This window comes from Hyperolius riggenbachi, chromosome 8 (genome assembly GCF_040937935.1).
Source record: "Hyperolius riggenbachi isolate aHypRig1 chromosome 8, aHypRig1.pri, whole genome shotgun sequence".
Lineage (NCBI taxonomy): Eukaryota > Metazoa > Chordata > Amphibia > Anura > Hyperoliidae > Hyperolius > Hyperolius riggenbachi.
Window position 1 is genome coordinate 45205520 of NC_090653.1, and position 19245 is coordinate 45224764.

The following is a 19245-nucleotide window of genomic DNA, read 5'->3' on the forward strand; positions in this document are numbered from 1 at the left end:
TGTGTGCGTGTATGTGCGTGTGTGCGTGTGTGCGTGTATGTGCGTGCGTGCGTGTATGTGCGTGTGTGCGTGTGTGCGTGTATGTGCGTGTGTGCGTGTGTGCGTGTGTGCGAGTATGTGCGTGTGTGCGTGTATGTGCGTGTGTGCGTGTATGTGCGTGTGTGCGTGTGTGCGTGTATGTGCGTGTGTGCGTGTATGTGCGTGTATGTGCGTGTGTGCGTGTATGTGCGTGTGTGCGTGTATGTGCGTGTGTGCGTGTATGTGCGTGTGTGCGTGTATGTGCGTGTGTGCGTGTGTGCGTGTATGTGCGTGTGTGCGTGTGTGCGTGTATGTGCGTGTATGTGCGTGTGTGCGTGTATGTGCGTGTGTGCGTGTGTGCGTGTATGTGCGTGTGTGCGTGTGTGCGTGTATGTGCGTGTGTGCGTGTGTGCGTGTATGTGCGTGTATGTGCGTGTGTGCGTGTATGTGCGTGTGTGCGTGTATGTGCGTGTGTGCGTGTATGTGCGTGTGTGCGTGTATGTGCGTGTGTGCGTGTATGTGCGTGTGTGCGTGTGTGCGTGTATGTGCGTGTATGTGCGTGTGTGCGTGTATGTGCGTGTGTGCGTGTATGTGCGTGTGTGCGTGTGTGCGTGTATGTGCGTGTGTGCGTGTATGTGCGTGTGTGCGTGTGTGCGTGTGTGCGTGTATGTGCGTGTGTGCGTGTGTGCGTGTATGTGCGTGTGTGCGTGTATGTGCGTGTGTGCGTGTGTGCGTGTATGTGCGTGTGTGCGTGTATGTGCGTGTGTGCGTGTGTGCGTGTATGTGCGTGTGTGCGTGTATGTGCGTGTGTGCGTGTGTGCGTGTATGTGCGTGTGTGTACTTGTATGTGTATACACCTTGACCGATTTCAAGGAAACTTGGCATACAGATCCCTTACTATCTGGAAAGATATGTTCTGGGACTCTCATCCACCCTTCCCCACCACCTGCACACCTGGGCGGTATTCGAGTGTACTTCTACTACTACTACTAATATTGATAAAAATGCAAATTATAGTACAGACGGTCCCCTACTTACAAATAGATTCCGTTCCGCGACATTGATTGTAAGTTACAGTTTTAAGTTGAGTTCTGTGTTAAACATGGTAAAATGTGGATAAATTATTTACTTTTGGACTACTCTGGATTTGTACATATGGTATAAAGTATATTTCTGGTTTGTTTTCAATAAACTTTTAAAGTGTTTCAACCTACCTTATAACAATACAATACTGTAACATTTAATAACACAAATCTATAGTGTATATATATTTATATATATATATATATATAAAACGTGTGCGTGTGTGCGTGTATGTGCGTGTATGTGCGTGTGTGCGTGTATGTACGTGTGTGCGTGTATGTGCGTGTGCGTGTATGTGCGTGTGTGCGTGTGTGCGTGTATGTGCGTGTGTGCGTGTATGTGCGTGTGTGCGTGTATGTGCGTGTGTGCGTGTGTGCGTGTATGTGCGTGTGTGCGTGTATGTGCGTGTATGTGCGTGTGTGCGTGTATGTGCGTGTGTGCGTGTATGTGCGTGTGTGCGTGTGTCCGTGTATGTGCGTGTGTGCGTGTGTGCGTGTATGTGCGTGTGTGCGTGTATGTGCGTGTGTGCGTGTATGTGCGTGTGTGCGTGTATGTGCGTGTGTGCGTGTGTGCGTGTATGTGCATGTATGTGCGTGTGTGCGTGTATGTGCGTGTGTGCGTGTGTGCGTGTATGTGCGTGTGTGCGTGTATGTGCGTGTGTGCGTGTGTGCGTGTATGCGTGTATGTGCGTGTGTGCGTGTATGTGCGTGTGTGCGTGTATGTGCGTGTGTGCGTGTATGTGCGTGTGTGCGTGTATGTGCGTGTGTGCGTGTGTGCGTGTATGTGCGTGTGTGCGTGTATGTGCGTGTGTGCGTGTGTGCGTGTATGTGCGTGTGTGCGTGTGTGCGTGTATGTGCGTGTGTGCGTGTATGCGCGTGTGTGCGTGTGTGCGCGTATGTGCGTGTGTGCGTGTATGTGCGTGTGTGCGTGTATGTGCGTGTGTGCGTGTGTGCGTGTGTGCGTGTATGTGCGTGTGTGCGTGTATGTGCGTGTGTGCGTGTATGTGCGTGTGTGCGTGTGTGCGTGTATGTGCGTGTGTGCGTGTGTGCGTGTATGTGCGTGTGTGCGTGTGTGCGTGTATGTGCGTGTATGTGCGTGTGTGCGTGTATGTGCGTGTGTGCGTGTATGTGCGTGTGTGCGTGTGTGCGTGTATGTGCGTGTGTGCGTGTATGTGCGTGTGTGCGTGTATGTGCGTGTGTGCGTGTATGTGCGTGTGTGCGTGTGTGTACTTGTATGTGTATACACCTTGACCGATTTCAAGGAAACTTGGCATACAGATCCCTTACTATCTGGAAAGATATGTTCTGGGACTCTCATCCACCCTTCCCCACCACCTGCACACCTGGGCGGAATCACACTCAGCAAATCAGATTTCCCCCATTGATGTCAATGGGAAAATTTAGAAGGCTGGCATTCTCACAATAATAAAGCCAGAGGCCCATATGCAATTTACATTTTCACCTGAGTTTTCTCCCAGGAGATATTTTTTCATCTTTGATTTAAAATAACTTTCCAGCACTTTTCAATTCAAAAAGTACCAAGAAGTAGGTAATAAAGTACTATCAAATTTATTTTCAGTATTTTCTTGCTTTCTGGTGGCTTAAAAGGCATTTTATTGACAAGTTTAAAATTATCTCCTAGGAGAAAACTCAGGTGAAAAAGTAAATTGCATATGGGCCAGAGAGTCCCTAAACTTGACACAGTAAGTGACCAAGGTTGAAAATTCAGGGTAAGTGGGTGAAGCATAAAACAGCCAATCAAAATTCAGCTATTAATTTTCAATGGGAAAATATAAACTTCAGCCATTCTTACACTGTTAATTGCGGAGTTAAAGTAAAGAGAAACTCCGACCAAGAATTGAACTTTATCCCAAACAGTTGCTGATACCCCCTTTTACATGAGAAATCTATTCCTTTTCACAAACAGACCATCAGGGGGCGCTGTATGACTGATCTTGTGGTGAAACCCCTCCCACAAGAAACTCTGAGGACCGCGGTGCTCCTGGCAGTTTCCTGTTTGTGAACCTTGGTGCATTGTGGGAAATAGCTGTTTACAGCTGTTTCCAACTGCCAAAAAAGCGTGCAGCAGCTACCTTCCCCTGCCAGCAGTAAAAATATCACCATGTATAAAATGTCACAATGTAAATCAGGGATCTGAAAGATTTTACAATGGACAAACACTGACTAAATCATTTATACCAAATTATTGTTAAAATGAAGCACTTTTTTATTACATTATTTTCACTGGAGTTCCTCTTTAAGCTATGCCACCTGCCCCTACCCTATGGATATGAGTTAGCTGGCAATTTAAATTCTCATGCAGTCTGCACTGCATATAGTCCCGGGCACTGAGAGGAAGTTAATAATGAATACATCAAGTATCACCTGGGCCCTCTCTGCTCCAGGGCCCCATAGCAGCTGCTATTGCTACGTCCCTCTGGGGCCCGTAGCAAAACGTTAATACGGCCACAACATGCAATTCCACCTGCTCCATACCTATGGATATGAGTTTATTGGGCAATTTAAATTCTTATGCAATCTACGCTGTGTATAGTCCATATAACACCTGGACCCCCTCTGCTCCAGGGCCCCACAGCAGCTGCTGTGGCTGTTTCTATGCCCTTGTGCACAGCGCTGCAGAAGATGTCAGCACTATATAAATTATAAATAAATACTAATAATAAAAATAGTACAATAGGAGAGACATTTAAACTCATTTGTTTGCTGTTTTAGCTCCTTCTTGTTGGGATTTGCCTGAAGAAGTCTCAGTTCTAGATGTAAACAAGGTTGGTATTTCACTCTTCCACTGAATATGATATAGCTGAAATTGTATGTGCTTTGGATAAAGTGGGGAAGAGTAAGCACTTCTTTTGGTGCTTGATTGATGTTTTTGAAAAACTGTCCCTTACTTTTTGTGCCACCACAGAAAGTGTGTACAGCGCCTCCACATGGACACAAATGTTTCTAAAGCGGACCAGAACTCAGAACATCCTCTCTGCTCTAAAAGATAACCAGCAGCACCTTTAAAGAAAAAACATTTCTTTGTTACAGCTGATACAAATCCTGCAATAAATCTGCAGTGTGTCTACTTCCTGATTCATGGAAGCAGACATAAGGTTAACAACCTGTATTTACAAATTAGCTGCTCTACCGAGGCAGCCAGCTGCCACAGCTGAGGGACCAAACTACAGTTGTGAATAGACACAGATGAGGAGGGATTAGACGAGCTAAATACACACAGGGTGCATTTCTGTTTTCCTTCTGTCCTGTCCAAGAGTTTGGGTCCACTTTTACGGCCTTGTTCACATTGCGTTCCGTTCGCGTGCCCGGTTTTTGTAGCATTTTTTTTTCGGTTACCAGCGATTACCTGTGCGCTGTTTCTTTTTCTTTTTGTGAACCACTTTTCTAAGTGGTTTTGGTGAGCAATTGCGTTTTTTCACTTCCTGACGTTAGTGAACTCTTTGATCTGGAAAATAATAAATACAATGTATTCTTAAAAACACGAACGCAATCACTGCACAAAGCGATTTTGTGAGCGTTTGTGTTTTCCTATACCTTCCATTGAGACAAAATCGCCTAAAAGATGGCCCATGCTACACTTTTCTGAGCGGATCGAAAACAAACTACTCATGATGTGAACTCTCTCATAGAGAATATACTGGTAGGTGAACAGAGGCACCAGTAGAATAAAAGTACATACAATTTTAAAAAAATTGCTGGGAGGAAGTGGTGGACTTGCCTCCGTTAAAGCAGACACCAAGGACTGTGATTAAATAAATAAATACACATTTATTGAAGATACCCCAAGGATGCAACGCGTTTCGCGGGCACAGCCCACTTCTGCAGGCAATAAACAGGGGATAAACAACTGTAAACAAAAAAACAGAAGACAGAGACATTGCTATAAAAGTTGCCCTACAAACTTGCATACGTATTTACAATTAGTGTAATAAGGATAGTATTGTAAAATTAGTGCTCACTATTTTAGTATGGTTTGGGATAAACTACAAGCAATGTGTGATTGGAGTCTGGAGTAAACTGCAGACTCCAATCACACATTGCTTGTAGTTTATCCCAAACCATACTAAGGAGGAAGAACATTTAAAGAAACAGGGTTTTTTTTTATTTAAAAACGGCAACCATATTATTGATCACAAAAAAAATAAACATGGGGGAGTGATCAGACCCCACCAACAGAGAGCTCTGTTGGTGGGGAGAAAAGGGGGGGGGGGATCACTTGTGTGCTATGTTGTGCGGCCCTGCAGCTTGGCCTTAAAGGTGCAGTGGCCAATTTGACTAAAAATGGCCTGGTCACTAGGGGGGTTTAGCCCTGCAGTCCTCAAGAGGTCAAAGCAAACCTGAGACAATGCAAAATGATTCATACTTACCTGGGGCTTCTCTCTTTGCTCCCTCTGTGTCCGTCCGGTCTCCTCCATTTTGCAGCTGTGTCTGTGATCCATGTGGTCTGCAGACCACTGTGCATGCTTGGTTATAGCCATGTGCACCCCCAACCACGATCCTGTGGCCAGGAGATTGGTGAATGCATGCGGCTGGGACCGCACATGCTCAATAGTCCCTGACTGACTCAGTCGAGGATTTTACCAGAGCTTACAACAGCACAACAGAGGAGACCAAGAGGATGGTGAAGGAGCAAATGGACTTCAGGGGGCTGGATAAGTATAAATCCTTATGCTATCATTGTCTCAGGTACACTTTAAGCAGGAGGTAAACAGAAATGTGTCACAGACACAGTACAATAGTATCCAAAGATTTGTTGTGTTGGATGATTCATACTTATCTGTCTGCATGCTGCATATTAATACGGCCTGCCAGTTTTGGGCAGCACCAACTATCATAACTAGGCATTGAGTCTTGAGAATTTGTATTGTTTTCTGCTCTGCTCTCCCAGATTGCCGGAAAGTGGAATCTGGCTGCTGTTGCCACCAATGTGCCACCAGAGGATGTAGCATTCCCACCTGAAATACAGTTTGTTGTCAGTGATGGGGAGGTGGTCCTCACAGATGGTAACTGGTAAGAAAGATTTTAAACCACTTACGGTAAGTTTATCTGGACACATATACTTGTCTAGTTTGAGCCACGATGAATCAATCTGGACATATATACGCGTCCAGTGTTTACAGCAACACTTAATCGTTGGTAATTAGTGAAGGGGAACATGTGTTCCCCAAGCCAATTAAAGTGCCTGGGAATGCATTCACATGACGCCAATCAGGAGCCATGCAGTTTCATAAAAGTGAAGGAAAAAAAAACATAAAAATGTTCAAATACTTCCTGGTAATCTGGCATGTTGTGGCCAAAAAGTAAATTACAAGTAAAAAAAACAATAAAAAACAATAAATGTAATACTTAACAAAACCTTATTCCTCTTCCACAATTTAAAAAGGGACAATTTAAAAAACAGCCCACACATAGTTATCTTAGGGACTTTTTTTTCACTATGTATGTCATTAGGGTATACCTAATTACTGTCATTAGGGTATTGCTGTCATTTTTGCAAACCTTGTAATTATTGATAGGGTACAAAAAACACAAAACAGAAATAATACATCTTTTTTCCAAATAATAAAATGGTTGCAATACATTTTACTAGGTATATCATTTCAACATTGTAATAAGTGGGACAAATGGGGAAATTAAAAATGTGTGAGTTTTATTTACAGTAGCATTGTTTATTTTTAAACTATAGGGCATTGAAATGGAGAAATAGTGTATCTTGTCATTTATTCTCTTATTTTTTCTTTTAAAATGTATATTATTATTATTGATTTATAAAGCGCCAACATATTCCATAGCGCTGTACAAAGTAAGAAACTAACATAGGGTACATAATACAGACAATAGTGTACACCATATACAAGGTACATAATTAGTGACAAAATACAAAAATGATACAAAATACAGAATACAAAATACAGAATTGGTAACGACAGTGATAAGAATAACATGATAAATAAAATGTATAATGATTTCCAAGACACAAAAGGGGGGGGGAGAGCCCTGCCCTTGCGAGCTTACAATCTAAAGGATATAGTATATAAAATAAAGTAATTATTAAAAACAAGTATCACTCCTCATTTGTGGCGAAAAGAAATAAACAAAACAAAATATAGGTCATTTAGGTGTAATAAGCGGTGATAAAGTTATGGCCAATGAATGGGAGGACCGCTGAAAGGTGAAGATTGCTTCCATCTTTTAGATGAAAACTACCCAGTGGTTAAAACGCGTACGTACAAAAAGGGCGCCTGGACAAAAAGGGCGCGGGGTGTAAACTCTAAATAATAATTAATCATTAATAGGGTTTATAAATATAGTGTGCTATATTTCGTTTACAAATAATGTTTAACAAAATTATAAATCATTAAATAATGTTTATGAAATCGGAAATTGTGAAAACGTTAATCTTCCCTGTTTCAAAAGTTAAACTTATAATTACGTTTATAAAAAAACCAATAATATATGTTTAATTGTTATAATTGTATATTATTGTGAATAACCGTCATTTATGGTTTGTTCTTATAATAAAATCTGAAAATATTGTTTATAAAGATGATATAAATATAACTACGTTCGTAATAAGTGTTGTAATACATTAGTAATTATTACTAAAATTTTACTAAAACTATACCTAAGCCTACTCTTACACAGAACCCTACCTGTACCTATCCCTAACCCCTAGACTCCCCTGTTGGTGCCTAAACCTAAGACCCCCCTGTTGGTGCCTAAACCTAAGACCCCCCCTGTTGGTGCCTAACTAACCCTCCCTGTACCTACCCCTAACCCCTAGACCCCCCTGTTGGTGCCTAAACCTAAGACCCCCCTGTTGGTGCCTAAACCTAAGACCCCCCTGTTGGTGCCTAAACCTAAGACCCCCCTGTTGGTGCCTAAACCTAAGACCCCCCTGTTGGTGCCTAAACCTAAGACCCCCCTGTTGGTGCCTAAACCTAAGACCCCCCTGTTGGTGCCTAAACCTAAGACCCCCCTGTTGGTGCCTAAACCTAAGACCCCCCTGTTAATGCCTAAACCTAAGACCCCCCTGTTAATGCCTAAACCTAAGACCCCCCTGTTGGTGCCTAAACCTAAGACCCCCCTGTTAATGCCTAAACCTAAGACCCCCTGTTGGTGCCTAAACCTAAGACCCCCCTGTTGGTGCCTAAACCTAAGACCCCCCTTTATTATGTGGATAATTATGTTTTACTAATTGTGGATTAAAAAAATATTTTGCAATTTACGTTACGTACTGATCGCTTTATTTTGTGAATAATAATGTTTTACAAACAGTAAGGGATAAAACTTTAAATAATGTTTTAATTATTTAAATAAGATAAATATGTTTAGTATTTTCATAAACGTTATTCGGCACGGGTGCATTTTATAAACGTAAATCACCACAAGTTCAGTTATAAATCATTAAACAGCTCCGGGCGCCGTTTGTAAACTTTATTTAGCTCCTGGCGCCGTTTATAAACTTTATTTAGCTCCGGCGCCCTTTTTTCCTACCCGGCGCCCATTAAACGCTATTTATTATGGGAGTGAATGGCGGCGCCCTTTTTGTCCACTAGCGGCATGCGCCCTTTTTTCCCAGCTCCGGTTAAAACATGTACAGTACTATACTTTGGTAAGCACAGGCCATCACAACACAGATTATCAACGCTAACCAACCAGAGTTACAGAAGTGATATGTTTTTCTAGTCTCTACATACACATTAGCAATATACTTGAATGATCGTAATCTGCTAATTACGATTACGTAATTACAATTTGGACACTCAATTGATTTAGTACAGAGGTGCCCAGATTTTTTTGGCTTATGAGCTACTTTTAAAAGTTAGCAAGTCAAAATGATCTACCTATGTACAATTGATTAGCACAATTGCATATACAGAATGAAAAATGTAGTGGGGTCAGGATCTACCATGAAGTCTTTCGCGATCTACCAGTAGATCGCGATCTACCCAATGGGCACCCCTGATTTAGTCTAATCCATTCGTAATTTTATGGCATTTTTGTGTAATTTTGTGCCAACTTTAGTGGTTAATAGCAAGGCTAGCTTCACCACATTGCTAGGTATGTTAAGTGGGGCCAAGTAAAAAAAAATTAAAAAGACCTTTTAGTTTTTGGGAAAATAGATCTTAAAAATGCTGAGTTTAAAACCCATTTTTCTTTTTCATTTTTAAGACCGATTTGCTCAAAAACTACAAGGCGTTTTTTAAAAATTATTTTGGATTTGTCTCCACTATTTCCCTTGAAGCGGAATAAAACCCAGAATTTCTTCTTTGCTCTAAAAATTTATTTACAGCATATTATATACAACCAGCATTTTTTGTTTTACTAGACCAGCATTGGAAGGGTTACACACAGAGCTGGAAAGTTCAGTGCAGAGAAATCTGGACGCATCCGAAGTGTAGATTATGTTATCTTGTGTTTACTTAAATGTATCAAGTGAGGAATGTGACACATTCTCTGGCTGCGGAGAAGCTGCTGGACACAGGGAAAGCATTTCCGACTTCAATACATAATTAATAAAACCAGTTATGAATAAAATGCAAAGTCAGCTCACAAAGCAAAAAACTGTACTTTTGGAAACGTATAATTTCTAAATGAATAATAATACTTATGCACAAATGCAAATATGATAACCGTATGGCATATAAAAAGTAAGAAAACATGTTTTTATTGAATATTATGTCCGGGTTTTATACCGCTTTAACATATGTAGAAAATGTTAGCATATATGGGGGCTTTGCTATTTACACAGATATTAAGTTGGTGCATAATTACACAAAAATTATGCGAAATTGCGAAATTACGGTTCACAGTTAGGTTTACAAACAAAATCGATTACGATGTTGCCCAAATGTTTGCATTAAGATTTCACATTGTAATTGCGAATTATGATGTGAAATTATGATTATGCTAAATTCGCGCTCATTACTAATTCGCACCATCGTGATGAATAAGGCTTACTTGTCATTTTAATGGAGTGAAAAGGTTTAAAGAAGATCTGTGGTGAATTTACAGCACATGCTACTGTTTCCCCCATTATTCCCCCTCTTCATTTCCCCTATTTTCACCGCTTCCCGCTGCCAATAAATAACTTAATTATTAAAACATAATCTTTAAACCTTTGGGCAGGATGGCTGCAATGTAAAGTGCTTCCAGGTCAGTACACATTCTCCCTGTACTGCTGAGAGATGAGCTGAGCTGAAGCCACATGAGGCAGATCTCCCTCCCCCTGCTGTCTGGAGCTTGCAGAAAGGTCAGGGATGACTCATCAGATGATGTGCAGCAGTGGTGAGGGAGGGGGTGGAACATCCCCCCTCCCCACCGAATGTGGCCATAGCTCTCCCCTCATGCTGCGACCCCTCCAGACCCCCAAAACGACCCCGAGCTGGCCCCAGGAGGGGCCCCGCTCAGAATTTCTGCAGGGGGCCCGGTGGGGCTTAGTTATGCCCCTGAACATATCTGTTCATTTAAATAGCATTTTGAAAAGGGCCACAGAACCCCTTTAAACCAGTGCTGTATCATTGCAGGAAAAGTCCAGCAGAGACGATAAGGAATAGACGGCTGCGTTACGCGAAAGGTATAATGACATCATAATGTAGAGATCTGTTGGCTGAGCACAGTGATTGTCCATCTCTTATACTGAACAATGTTTCTCTCTAGAGGAGGAGAGTGCCATGGAGATGAGATTCCATAATCCGTTGGGAGATTCGCTCCTCGCCTGGGTTGGAAACACAGCAGAGCACAAAGTTTTCCTAGTCCTGTTTTGTAAGTGTGTGCTACATCGGTATATACAATCAGTGGTACTCAGCAAGATTTCAGATATCCGAACTACCCAGATAATCCAAACTTTTTCCACTATCCGAACTTTGAATAGCAATTCGGATATTTTTTAAAATCCGAATAGACTATCCGAGAAACTTGGATTTCCCTGAAATCTGAGCGGATAGTTAGTTCAGATATCCGAGCAGAAGCCGAGCAGAAGCCAAAATCACCTTCAATGGCAAAAATCCCTTTCGAAGGGAGAGAATGAGGGAGAGGAGGGGGGGGGGGGGAGGAAGAGAGATAGAGAGAGAGACCTCCGAAAGGGATTTTGACCATTTGAAGAGACTTTTTTAGGAAGCATTTTAAGCCATTTTCAGGTCACTTCCGGTTTTCTATCCGGATATCCGAATCCGGCCGGATAGTGAGGTAGGACATCCGATTCGGATCCGGATTGGAAAATTTTAAACTCGGATATCCGACCCGGATCGGATATCTGGCTATCCGGATCCGAATTAGATCCACATAGTGAAAAGTGGTATCCGAGCAGCACTGTATACAATATTTTTATTTATAGAACAGAGAGAAAGCCGGTGGCAGGTGAGCAATAGGCCGGTGAGCAATCTCTTGCTATCTCTCGCTCATCTGTCCTACCCAGCAGCATAAACTGGTAATTACATAGATGGAAGAGGGGATAAAATCGATCAAATGAGTGTTTTACCATACCTCCCAACTTTTAGAGATAAGAAAGAGGGACACTTAAGCCACACCCCTAACCATATCCCCGTCACACCCCCTAGTCACGCATACCATAAAGGTTTCATAAGAAAAATATGTTTTATAATTCAAACCACACTGGTCCTTTCTGTCCTGGATCATTTTAATTCATATTAATATTTGAAAATATGAAATGTATCAATTTTAGGTATTGAGAATAAAGTTTTTAGAGTCATTTAAACACATTTTTCAGTAGATATATACATATATGTACACAGATTTGTATATCAGTCCTGAAAGAGGGATAAATTAGGAAGAAAGAAGGGAAAGAAGGACAGAGGGATAGCGTTCCCTAAGAGGGACTGTCCCTCCAAAAGAGGAAAAGTTGGAAGCTATGGTTTTGCTACCATGCCAGCCAGGTCAAAATGTAAAGTATTGTAAACACAACAGCAGGGCACATAAGTTCAAAGGGAGACCAGTGGTGGAACGAGGGGACAGATAAAGGACCTCTCTAACCCGAAGCATGTCTCCTCGCTTTATGTTCACTTTATAGTGGGATACCACAAAAAACGCAGTAAAAAATGTACATGAAATACTATAAAGGTGGCCATACCTCTAGCGATTTTGTTGACTGATTGACCAATAGACAGAGATCTCTCTCTGATCGAATCTGATCGGAGAGAGATCTGTTGGCAGCTCTAAACTGCAGGCCAATTCCTGACCGATTTTAGCATTAAATCGGCCTTGTGAAGCTGCCTCTCTGCCATTCCCCCCTTGTGTAATTGTACTTCTGTGCCCCACCATTACTACATTACCTCTCCGCTGGCCGCCGGACTCCTCTTCTGGGTATACGTCCCACATGGTTGCCGAAGCAACCACGTGGTTGCGCCGAAAACCATGTTGGCCAAGAACCCAGAAGAGGAGCCCTGTAGGCGGTGGAGGGGTAAAGTATTAATGCAGGGGCACCAGGGGAGGGGGCGTGTTACATTTACACTGGGGGTATAATGGGCAGGGGTTTCTGTCGTGTTCGTTGTTCACAATTATCCCACACCGAAACCACCACACACCCAATCAAGCATGTCAGCCTGAGATCTTACAGCATATTTGATTGATGTGTTCGTATCGATTAGGCATGCATTGGGTGGCAACGATTTTCATCCAATTCAGTTATAGTTATCATGGGGCTTGGGGTAATGGAAATCTATGGATGATCTACAACACACATGCACAGACCGACAGGAATCCCAGTGATGTACTTCCTGCCCAGTAGGAAGTTTGTTATTGAATGGGAATTGTGGGCGGCTCTATGCATATAACCCGGTTGGCGAAACTCTGCCACAGGGTCAAATGATTTTCGTCTTTTGCGTTGCTGAGGGATGTGGCAGGAGCATTGCACCCCACTGCAAAGTAAAAAAAACAGGTATAAAACCAGCCCTAAGTGTTCAGGATTTTCTATTAAACTGTAGGGTTTTTTCCTGCCTTTTATTTCATGTGCTTTAGCTACCAATTTAAACCAGCAGGTGGAGCTCTGACCTCAAAGAAGTATCAGATTTCCAGTTGTGATATTTTATATTCTTCTAAAAATATACTCTAAAAATTAAAATATAATTGCTGTTCATTCTTTTAAGATACATTTTATTTTAGTAGGTAGAAAAAAAAACAGTATACAAAGAGCAGGGCCTGTGGAATGTGGTGTGCAGGTTGGATACAAGGAGCAGGGCCTGTGGAATGTGGTGTGCAGGTTGGATACAAGGAGCAGGGCCTGTGGAATGTGGTGTGTAGGTTGGATACAAGGAGCAGGGCCTGTGGACTGCGGTGTTCAGGTTGAATACAAAGAGCAGGGCCTGTGCAATACAGTGTGCAGGTTGGATACAAGGAGCAGGGAATGTGGAATGCGGTGTGCAGGTTGGATACAAAGAGCAGGGCCTGTGGAATGTGGTGTGCAGGTTGGATACAAAGAGCAGGGCCTGTGGAATGTGGTGTGCAGGTTGGATACAAGGAGCAGGGCCTGTGGAATGTGGTGTGTAGGTTGGATACAAGGAGCAGGGCCTGTGGAATGTGGTGTGTAGGTTGGATACAAGGAGCAGGGCCTGTGGAATGTGGTGTGTAGGTTGGATACAAGGAGCAGGGCCTGTGGAATGCGGTGTTCAGGTTGAATACAAAGAGCAGGGCCTGTGCATTACAGTGTGCAGGTTGGATACAAGGAGCAGGGAATGTGGAATGCGGTGTGCAGGTTGGATACAAGGAGCAGGGCCTGTGGAATGTTGTGTGCAGGTTGGATACAAGGAGCAGGGCCTGTGGAATGTGGTGTGCAGGTTGGATACAAGGAGCAGGGCCTGTGGAATGTTGTGTGCAGGTTGGATACAAGGAGCAGGGCCGGTGGAATGTTGTGTGCAGGTTGGATACAAGGAGCAGGGCTTGTGGAATGTTGTGTGCAGGTTGGATACAAGGAGCAGGGCCTGTGGAATGTGGTGTGCATGTTGGATACAAGGAGCAGGGCCTGCGGAATGTGGTGTGCAGGTTGGATACAAGGAGCAGGGGCTATGGAATGTGGTGTGCATGTTGGATACAAGGAGCAGGGCCTGTGGAATGTGGTGTGCAGGTTGGATACAAGGAGCAGGGCCTGTGGAATACAGTGTGCAGGTTGAATACAAGGAGCAGGGCCTGTGGAATGTGGTGTGCAGGGTGGATACAAGGAGCAGGGCCTGTGGAATGTGGTGTGCAGGTTGGATACAAGGAGCAGGGCCTTTGGAATGTGGTGTGCAGGTTGAATACAAGGAGCAGGGCCTGTGGAATGTGGTGTGCAGGATGGATACAAGGAGCAGGGAATGTGGAATGTTGTGTGCAGGTTGGATACAAGGAGCAGGGCCTGTGGAATGTGGTGTGCAGGTTGAATACAAGGAGCAGGGCTTTGGAAAGCGGTGTGCAGGTTGGATACAAAGAGCAGGGCCTGTGGAATGTGGTGTGCAGGTTGGATACAAGGAGCAGAGCCTGTGGAATGTTGTGTGCAGGTTGGATACAAGGAGCAGAGCCTGTGGAATGTTGTGTGCAGGTTGGATACAAGGAGCAGAGCCTGTGGAATGTTGTGTGCAGGTTGGATACAAGGAGCAGGGCCTGTGGAATGTGGTGTGCAGGTTGGATACAAAGAGCAGGGCCTGTGGAATGTGGTGTGTAGTGTTGGGCGAACATCTGGATGTTCGGGTTCGGGGTGGTTCGGCCGAACATGCCCCTGATGTTCGGCATGTTTGAGCCGAACCCCGAACCCAACCCGAACATGTCCCTTTGGGGCGCCTATAGGGTCCCAGCATTAAAGGAGAGCATGCCCCGAGCGCGCGCGCGGGGGGGGGGGGGGGGGTCGGAAATGCCCCCACCCCTCCCCGCTAAGCTCTCCCTTCTGCCGGTACCCTATAATTAAATTTAAGTGTCCAAAAGTACCTGAGGAGGAGGAGGGCCTGTGGAATGCGGTGTGCAGGTTGAATACAAGGAGCAGGGCCTGTGGAATATGGTGTGCAGGTTGGATACAAGGAGCAGGGCCTGTGGAATACAGTGTGCAGGTGGGATACAAGGAGCAGGGCCTGTGAAATGCGGTGTGCAGGTTGAATACAAGGAGCAGGGCCTGTGGAATGCGGTGTGCAGGTTGGATACAAGGAGCAGGGCCTGTGGAATGCGGTGTGCAGGTTGGATACAAGGAGCAGAGCCTGTGGAATGTTGTGTGCAGGTTGGATACAAGGAGCAGGGCCTGTGGAATGTTGTGTGCAGGTTGGATACAAGGAGCAGGGCCTGTGGAATGCGGTGTGCAATTTGGAGACAAGGAGCAGGGCCTGTGGAATGTGGTGTGCAGGTTGGATACAAGGAGCAGGGCCTGTGGAATGCGGTGTGCAGGTTGGATACAAGGAGCAGGGCCTGTGGAATGCGGTGTGCAGGTTGAATACAAGGAGCAGGGCCTGTGGAATATGGTGTGCAGGTTGGATACAAGAGGCAGAGCCTGTGGAATGTTGTGTGCAGGTTGGATACAAGGAGCAGGGCCTGTGGAATGTTGTGTGCAGGTTGGATACAAGGAGCAGGGCCTGTGGAATACAGTGTGCAGGTTGGATACAAAGAGCAGGGCCTGTGGAATTAATGTGTGCAGGTTGGATACAAGGAGCAGAGCCTGTGGAATGTTGTGTGCAGGTTGGATACAAGGAGCAGAGCCTGTGGAATGTTGTGTGCAGGTTGGATACAAGGAGCAGAGCCTGTGGAATGTTGTGTGCAGGTTGGATACAAGGAGCAGGGCCTGTGGAATGTGGTGTGCAGGTTGGATACAAATAGCAGGGCCTGTGGAATGTGGTGTGTAGTGTTGGGCGAACATCTGGATGTTCGGGGTGGTTCGGCCGAACATGCCCCTGATGTTCGGCATGTTCGAGCCGAACCCCGAACCCAACCCGAACATGTCCCTTTGGGGCGCCTATAGGGTCCCAGCATTAAAGGAGAGCATGCCCCGAGCGCGCGCGCGGGGGGGGGTCGGAAATGCCCCCACCCCTCCCCGCTAAGCTCTCCCTTCTGCCGGTACCCTATAATTAAATTTAAGTGCCCAAAAGTACCTGAGGAGGAGGAGGGCAGGAAGAGGGAAGCCGAAGAACCAACCAAGAACCTGTGGAATGTGGTGTGCAGGTTGGATACAAGGAGCAGGGCCTGTGGAATGTGGTGTGCAGGTTGGATACAAGGAGCAGGGCCTGTGGAATGTGGTGTGTAGGTTGAATACAATGAGCAGAGCCTGTGGAATGTGGTGTGCAGGTTGGATACAAGGAGCAGGGCCTGTGGAATGTGGTGTGCAGGTTGGATTCAAGGAGCAGGGCCTATGGAATGCGGTGTGTAGGTTGGATACAAGGAGCAGGGCCTGTGGAATGCGGTGTGCAGGTTGGATACAAGGAGCAGGGCCTGTGGAATGTGGTGTGCAGGTTGGATACAAGGAGCAGGGCCTATGGAATGTGGTGTGTAGGTTGAATACAAGGAGCAGGGCCTGTGGAATGTGGTGTGCAGGTTGGATACAAGGAGCAGGGCCTGTGGAATGCGGTGTGCAGGTTGAATACAAGGAGCAGGGCCTGTGGAATGTGGTGTGCAGGTTGGATACAAGGAGCAGGGCCTGTGGAATGTGGTGTGCAGGTTGGATACAAGGAGCAGGGCCTGTGGAATGTGGTGTGTAGGTTGAATACAATGAGCAGAGCCTGTGGAATGTGGTGTGCAGGTTGGATACAAGGAGCAGGGCCTGTGGAATGTGGTGTGCAGGTTGGATTCAAGGAGCAGGGCCTATGGAATGCGGTGTGTAGGTTGGATACAAGGAGCAGGGCCTGTGGAATGCGGTGTGCAGGTTGGATACAAGGAGCAGGGCCTGTGGAATGTGGTGTGCAGGTTGGATACAAGGAGCAGGGCCTGTGGAATGTGGTGTGTAGGTTGAATACAAGGAGCAGGGCCTGCGGAATGTGGTGTGCAGGTTGGATACAAGGAGCAGGGCCTGTGGAATGTGGTGTGCAGGTTGGATACAAGGAGCAGGGCCTATGGAATGCGGTGTGTAGGTTGGATACAAGGAGCAGGGCCTGTGGAATGCGGTGTGCAGGTTGGATACAAGGAGCAGGGCCTGTGGAATGTTGTGTGCAGGTTGGATACAAGGAGCAGGGCCTGTGGAATGCGGTGTGTAGGTTGGTTACAAGGAGCAGGGCCTGTGGAATGCGGTGTGTAGGTTGGATACAAGGAGCAGGGCCTGTGGAATGCGGTGTGCAGGTTGGATACAAGGAGCAGGGCCTGTGGAATGTGGTGTGCAGGTTGGATACAAGGAGCAGGGCCTGTGGAATGTGGTGTGCAGGTTGGATTCAGGGCTCATTTCCACTATCGCGAATCTGCATGCGTCCAACGCATGCGGATTCGCACATGTAATGCAAGTGGATGGGCCCGTTTCCACTGTAGCGTTGTTGAGGTGCGTTTTTTTCAGCGGTAAAAAAACGCACAAAAGAGCCAACGAATTCGCCTGCGAGTGGAATGCATGCGAATCGCCGCTAATGTATTTAATAGTAAAAACGCATGCGCTCGTTACATGCGTTTTTACCCGCGATTTCGCACCTTTTTCAATTTTATTTTGCCCTGGCAGTGTCATGGTTAATTTCGCATGGCACCCTGCCATGCGAAATCGCACGCGAAATCGCGGGTAAAAACGCATGCGGAAACGCATCCACATGCGTTTTTACAAGCGTCGGAATGCCGGCGAAATCGCGTCGCAACAGTGGAAACAAGCCCTCAAGGAGCGGGGCCTATGGAATGCGGTGTGCAGGTTGGATACAAGGAGCAGGGTCTGTGGAATGTGGTGTGCAAGTTGTCCTGTTTCAGGCATGACAGAGCAGGTCGCTGAGCTATAGTTATTTATATGATGAGCAGTGCAGATTCTCGCCAGTATTTCCGACCTGCAGACCTCCCATCCTCCTCTGTGCTGTGCTGGATACTGAACAGGCTGCAGCTAATGTCAGCACAATCTTTGAGAGGCCATTTATTTGTGAATAATGAGATCTGTTATCAGGCATTACTGCAGTCACTGAGAGTGCACACCGAAGGGAAGAGAATGTTTTCAAAGCAGTGTGATATGATTAAAGCAGCACCCCGGCCAAACAGCTTTGCTCAGAGATGAAACAGAGTAGTATGTGTGATTAGATAATCTGAAGAACACAGTGCAGCATAAGCAATCCAGTATCTAGACTGTTGTAGTCAGGGCCGGGACAAGGTCCTCCAGCACCCAAGGCTGAGACACCAAAGTGCGCCCCTCCATCCCTGCCACCCCAGGCATCACACACTGATTGCTATTAGACTAAGAGGCGCCACAGGGCCCACAACCTCCCCAACACCTTAATATCTAATTATCTGGCTTGCAGTCACTGCCATGTATCCCCTTTTCTTATTTCTTTCTGCTTCAAACACAATTAGGAATGACAGCTGAATGAATTATGCGCCCCTTCCTGCACTGCACCCTGAAGCTGGAGCCTCTCCAGCCTATGCCTTGGCCCGGCCCTGGTTGTAGTGTCTGTTATGGGGCACTGAACATTGGTAACCCTCACCTAAGTCATATCAGGTGAAGCAGCCACGGGAATCCCTGGTATTTATGATTTTGGGAGATTTGTTGAGTTTGGGCAATGAATAACTAATTGCAGTCATATATAAACAACAGTTTATATAATTTTTAAAAATGACAAGGAACCATTTGTAATACCTTTATATGACCAAATGTTGTTGTATAGTTATTGTGCAAATAAAATAATTCTCCAAGAATAATTCTTAACACAATGAGAATGAAGTCTGCAGGGCTCAATACATCAGACAGATGATTTGATTAGCTCAGTTTAATTTCCTCCCTGGATCAGTGAAGATTCTTTTGATTATCTGTGGTAACTTAAAGCAGGGGCGGCCGTAGGCAATAGGCATGTGCCAACTGTGCAGGTGCACAGGGCCACCATTCCCAGGACCACGGCCTGGTCTCTGTGGCTGCATATGTCACTGACAGTGCCTCACGTCACTGCAGCGCAGCAGGTCACAGGGATACACCATCCGTCTGCTGTGCCAGCACCTGCGTGTGTCACTAGTAATTGCACTAGTCACTGGGAGGTTCTCCCTGTCGGCGCCGCTTCTG

The 19245-nt window shown here is 45.5% G+C and overlaps 1 protein-coding gene across 2 annotated transcripts in view; it reads left to right on the forward strand.

The window, feature by feature from the left end:
• The window catches only part of LOC137528783 (uncharacterized), a 97186-nt gene that overhangs the window by 65630 nt on the left and 12311 nt on the right, over positions 1-19245 (forward strand). For both annotated transcript variants that reach the window (XM_068250358.1, XM_068250357.1), the window contains exons 16-19: positions 3834-3886; positions 6010-6131; positions 10652-10701; positions 10785-10889. In XM_068250358.1, the coding sequence (XP_068106459.1) occupies positions 3834-3886; positions 6010-6131; positions 10652-10701; positions 10785-10889 (330 nt within the window). The remainder of the gene's footprint in view (positions 1-3833; positions 3887-6009; positions 6132-10651; positions 10702-10784; positions 10890-19245) is intronic.